This window comes from Phalaenopsis equestris, unplaced genomic scaffold, assembly GCF_001263595.1.
Source record: "Phalaenopsis equestris unplaced genomic scaffold, ASM126359v1 Scaffold233313, whole genome shotgun sequence".
In the NCBI taxonomy this organism is placed as follows: domain Eukaryota; kingdom Viridiplantae; phylum Streptophyta; class Magnoliopsida; order Asparagales; family Orchidaceae; genus Phalaenopsis; species Phalaenopsis equestris.
In genome coordinates this window covers 81160-86618 of record NW_018251263.1, presented here as the reverse complement: position 1 = coordinate 86618, position 5459 = coordinate 81160, and the positions used below count along the sequence as shown (strand labels likewise).

The following is a 5459-nucleotide window of genomic DNA, read 5'->3' as shown; positions in this document are numbered from 1 at the left end:
TCATTTTGTTTATATATTTAAAAAAATATATATATATATATATATATATATATATATTAAAAGAGCAACTCGTGGCTCCTTACACGTTGATAAAGAAAAAGGATACAAAGATTGGGAGGGTTAGTGGATCCCCAACTAAAATAAAATAAAAATACATCATGAACCTAGAGGTTCCACTATCCACAGTACAACTCCACAAAAAAATTCAAAAAATACATGTAAACTCTCTAAATGTGTGAAAAAAAGAAATGATACCCAAAATTTACATGTATACCAAAACTCATGGTAACTATAATAGAGGAGAGCATAATGAAAGTTAAGAGGGTAATATCCAACGGGATCAACATTAAAGTCAGACCCATCCTACAATTAGTTAGGTAAATCCCTGCCAAGTTAAAACAGTAAGAAACAATAGAGGAAAAGAAAATTATTGTGCATAAAAATCTTGTGGCCACAGAGAAAAGACTTCCAATCACCAGAGAAACTGTGAATCCATAATGGGAATTACATCCAAATACATAAATCCAAGGTGGCATCAAGTAATATCGTGTAATGCCATCTCTACAAAGGAAAAGAGGCCATCCAGCTAGATGCAAACCAGTGTTCAGTAAAGTAATCCAAAAATGCTGTCCATTCACCAACGAAACCAAATATAGAAAAATAAGAAAATAACCAAGAAGAGAATCAAAACCCCCATAACAACAACAAGGAAGATCAGTTAAACTATTGAAAACAACTGCACCATTTAACTCCTGACTCGCTAAGCTGTCCTAGGCAGATAAAACCAATTTCAGAACAATGTCCAGCAACCAGATACAGGACCAAATCAACTTTCCAGCAGGCAACCATAATGCCATTAAAAAATCAAAAAGATTAAAGCATTAGAGCTATAAATTTCTGCATCAGTGCAATTAACCAAGCCAAAATTGGATACCAAGCAAACTAGGATAAAATGCCAAAGTTAATTGAAATAGTCACCATTCATATACAAGAAAAACTTCCATGGTAAGTTAGAAACGAAGAAACCAATTTTAGAACATGGTCCAACAACCAGATACAGGACAAATCAGTTACATAGAGGAGAAGAGGGCCTATAAAAAGGAGGCAACCTCTCAAAACATCAAAAGGAAACTATCTAATATAGGGAAGAGACAAAAGATCACTGGATAATAGGAAGGCCAGTGAGGGAGGAATCCTTTTGCTCACCAAACGGATTTCAGTGTGAAGACCCCTTCTAGTCAGCCAATTGGAAGGTCTATTACCTTCTTTATGTATATGAGTCAAAATTATGGAGTAATTCTGGAGCAATAGATGAATCCCAGAAATCTAGCAGATTAATTTCCAGGGAATGTCACAAGAACCCTTGATAATGTTGATAAGCAGCAAAGAATCAAATTCAACCCACAACTAGTTAAAGTTGCAAGTTTTGGCAAAATAGAGGGCCCAAAAAAACAGCTTGACATTCAGTTTCAAGAGGATCAACAACCATAATAAGAGATTGAAAAATATAAGATGCACCTCCCCTCATGATTCCTGAAGACACCACCAATACCTGCATAATGTGACTTGTAGCTACCATCTGTATTAAATTTTATCCAGCCATACTTGGGAAGAGAATAACAAATTTTCAAAACTTTAGTAATAGAAGGTTTAGAAGAGGGGGCCAGTTCCAATACAGCTCCAAACTTTTTGAGTTTAATCAATTTTTGTACATAGGCAATGCAATTTAAGCCCACTTTCCTTGGCTCTAAGGGAGTAGCTTAATACTTTAGGTGATTTCTAGCCATCTAAACAAACCAAGCCACAATATTGGGGATATCTTGAAGTTTTATACCCCTCCAATCAGACCAGCAATTATAGAAAAGATCCCATGAAAGATTTATGGTTGGAACATTTAGCTTTTCTAGCACTATAGTCCAAATTTTTTGTACCCAAGGGCAGGAAAAGAAAAGGTGAGCAAGAGTTTCCTCCTCAGTCAGACAAAAAATACATCTAGAGGGTCCTCTAAGGCCCTTCAATCCTACATAATGTGACTTGTAGCTACCATCTGCATTAACTTTTATTCAACCATACTTGTGAGTTTAATCAATTTTTGTACATAGGCAATGCAATTTAGGCCCACTTTCATTGGCTTTAAGGGAATAGCTTCATACTTCAGGTGATTTCTAGCCATCTAAACAAACCAAGCCACAATATTGGGGATATCTTGAAGTTTTATACCCCTCCAATCAGACCAGCAATTATAGAAAAGATCCCATGAAAGATTTATGGTTGGAACATTTAGCTTTTCTAGCACTATAGTCCAAATTTTTTGTACCCAAGGGCAGGAAAAGAAAAGGTGAGCAAGAGTTTCCTGAGCAAGAAAAGGTGAGCAAGAGTTTCCTCCTCAGTCAGACAAAAAATACATCTAGAGGGTCCTCTAAGGCCCTTCAATCCTACATAATGTGACTTGTAGCTACCATCTGCATTAACTTTTATTCAACCATACTTGGGAAGAGACCAGCAAATTTTCAAAACTTTAGTAATAGAAGGTTTAGAAGAGCGGGCCAGCTCCAATACAACTCCAAACTTTTTGAGTTTAATCAATTTTTGTACATAGGCAATGCAATTTAGGCCCACTTTCATTGGCTCTAAGGGAGTAGCTTCATACTTCAGGTGATTTCTAGCCATCCAAACAAACCAAGCTATAATATTGGGGATATCTTGAATTTTTACACCCCTCCAATTAGACCAGCAATTATAAAAAAAACAACCCATGAAAGATTCATGGTTGAGATCCCATGAAAGATTTATGGTTGGAACATTTAGCTTTTCTAGCACTATAGTCCAAATTTTTTGTACCCAAGGGCAGGAAAAGAAAAGGTGAGCAAGAGTTTCCTCCTCAGTCAGACAAAAAATACATCTAGAGGGTCCTCTAAGGCCCTTCGATCCTATATAATGTGACTTGTAGCTACCATCTGTATTAACTTTTATCCAGCCATACTTGGGAAGAGACAAGCAAATTTTTAAAACTTTTGTAATAAAAGGTTTAGAATAGGGGGCCAGCTCCAATACAACTCCAAACGTTTTGAGTTTAATCAATTTTTGTACATAGGCAATGCAATTTAGGCCCACTTTCATTGGCTTTAAGGAAGTAGCTTCATACTTCAGGTGATTTCTAGCCATCAAAACAAACTAGGCCACAATATTGGGAATATCTTGAAGTTTTATACCCCTCCAATCAGACCAGCAATTATAAAAAACATCCCATGAAAGATTCATGGTTAGAACATTCAGCTTTTTTAGCACTATATTCCGAATTTTATCTACCGAAGGGTAGACAAAGAAAAGGTGAGCAAGAGTTTCCTCCTCAGTCAGACAAAAAATACATCTAGAGGGTCCTCTAAGGCCATTCAATCCTGCAAAATGTGACTTGTAGCTACCATCTATATTAACTTTATCCAGCCATACTTGGGAGGAGCACAACAAATTTTCAAAACTTTAGTAATAGAAGGTTTAGAAGAGGGGGCCAGCTCCAAGAGGGGGCCAGCTCCAATACAAACTTTTTAAGTTTAATCAAGTTTTGTACATAGGCAATGCAATTTAGGCCCACTTTCATTGGCTCTAAGGGAATAGCTTCATACTTCAGGTGATTTCTAGCCATCTAAACAAACCAAGCCACAATATTGGGGATATCTTGAAGTTTTATACCCTTCCAATTAGACCAGCAATTATAGAAAACATCCCATGAAAGATTCATGGTTGGAGCATTCAGATTTTCTAGCACTATAGTCCAAGTTTTCTGTACCCAAGGGCAGGCAAAAAAAAGGTGAGCAAGAGTTTACTCCTTAGTTAGAAAAAAAATACATCTAGAGGGTCCTCTAAGGCCCTTGAATTTCAAGATATCATCAGTGGGAATCAAATTTGAGAAGAGTCTCCAAATGAAAAAGGACATGGAAGGAGTAAGAAATTTGTTCCAAATTATATGACCCCAATCCACCACCTGATAGGGAGGAGGAGATGGAGATATGTTCTTTTTATTACAATTCTATCCTTTTCCCCATGTTTAATAGAGAGTTTTAGAATATTAGAGATTTGAGAGGGGTTACAGAATGGAAGGATAGGAAGGATAGGATTAAGAGGATTAAGATTCCACTTATCATGTTCCCATAGATCCTTCACATACTTGGGGAAGGTTGGAGCATTTTGATCTTGAAGCAGGCTGCCTTCCAAAAACCAATTATCCCACCAGATGTTAACCAAACCATCATCAATCTCCCAGAAAAACATTTGTTCAGCATCCTCCCTAATATGTAACATCTTTTTCCAAATAGGAGAGTCCCCCAATCCTACATATAATTGGGTAGGATGTTGGTGCTTACAGTATTTACCCCATAAGAATTCAACCCAAAGGGAGGACTGGGATCTAAATTTAATCCAGAGTTTACAAAGGTTAGTTTGCATTATTTGAGGAAAGGACTTGAAGCCTAACCCTCCTTCCATTAAAGGTTTACAAACCTTAACCCAATTAGTCCAGTGTTTTTGCTTCCTTTGACCAGCCCACATAAATCTATTGAACATACCTTCCAATAATCTTTGAGTAGCCTTTTTCATAACATTCATTTGCAGAAGATAAGATGGAATGGCTGATAGAACACTTTTCAGAAGGGTTATCCTACCCCCATTGGATAAATAAGAATTCTCCCATGCTTGCAACTTGCTTTGAATCTTCTCTAGAATATGATCAAACTGAAAATTTTTAGTTCTCCCTTTGATAAGAAACACCCCTAGATATTTCACAGGAAGTTGGCTATTGGTAAAGCCAGTGAAGTTAGAAACCCATTTCTTAAACTCACTCTTGCATTGTTTGCTTAAAACAGAAATGCACTTCTGGCCATTCAACTTTATTCCAGAAACTTCCTGGAAATTCTCCAAGCACTGCATGAATAATCTAACAACAGGTTTCGAAGCTTTGGAAAATATAATAACATCATCAGCAAAAGTCAAATGGTTAATTAAGATGGAAGATCTATGACTATAAAGGGAGTGGGGTTTCCTGGATGCCATATCGTTCAAAACTCTGGATAAGTAGTCAAAAACCAAAATAAATATGGTAGGGGATAGTGGGTCACCTTGTTTAATACCTCTGGATGCACTAGAAAACCCATGTGAACTTCCATTTATAAAGACTGAATGAAAATTATTAGCCAGCCATCTATTAATTAGAGAGACAAAAGAAGGGGGGAAACCTCTGGCAATGAGGACTTGTTTAATAAACTTCCAACTGATTGTATCATAAGCTTTTCTGATATCCAACTTGAGAATTAAATTTTCTCTTCTAGTGATTCTGTCCAGATCTAATACCAACTCTTGGGCCAAAAGAACATTATCTACAACGCTTCTATCCTTGATAAAGGCTGCCTGATTCCTCAGAAAAAAAACTTTGGACTGTTGCAATAACATCTCCCTTCAGCCAGACC

The 5459-nt window shown here is 36.8% G+C and overlaps 1 protein-coding gene across 1 annotated transcript; it reads right to left on the bottom strand.

Annotated features, from left to right (window-relative positions):
* Positions 1–373: 373 nt before the first annotated feature.
* Positions 374–5046, bottom strand: LOC110038621. Its single transcript, XM_020743509.1, has 4 exons — positions 4563–5046; positions 4089–4328; positions 477–586; positions 374–385 (listed from the first exon to the last, which is right to left on the bottom strand). The coding sequence occupies exons 1-4, from the start codon at positions 5044–5046 to the stop codon at positions 374–376; spliced, it is 846 nt and encodes a 281-aa protein (XP_020599168.1).
* Positions 5047–5459: the final 413 nt, after the last annotated feature.

What these genes read in the sequence shown, in the direction of transcription:
- LOC110038621 (XM_020743509.1), bottom strand. Translation starts at nt 5,046, where the DNA reads ATGGCATCCAGGAAACCCCACTCCCTTTATAGTCATAGATCTTCCATC. An exon ending in TACTCAAAGATTATTGGAAG is followed by an intron (nt 4,329 to 4,562) that starts GTATGTTCAATA and finishes AATTATATGTAG; the next exon opens with GATTGGGGGACTCTCCTATT. An exon ending in CCTTCCTATCCTTCCATTCT is followed by an intron (nt 587 to 4,088) that starts GTAACCCCTCTC and finishes GTTTGCATCTAG; the next exon opens with CTGGATGGCCTCTTTTCCTT.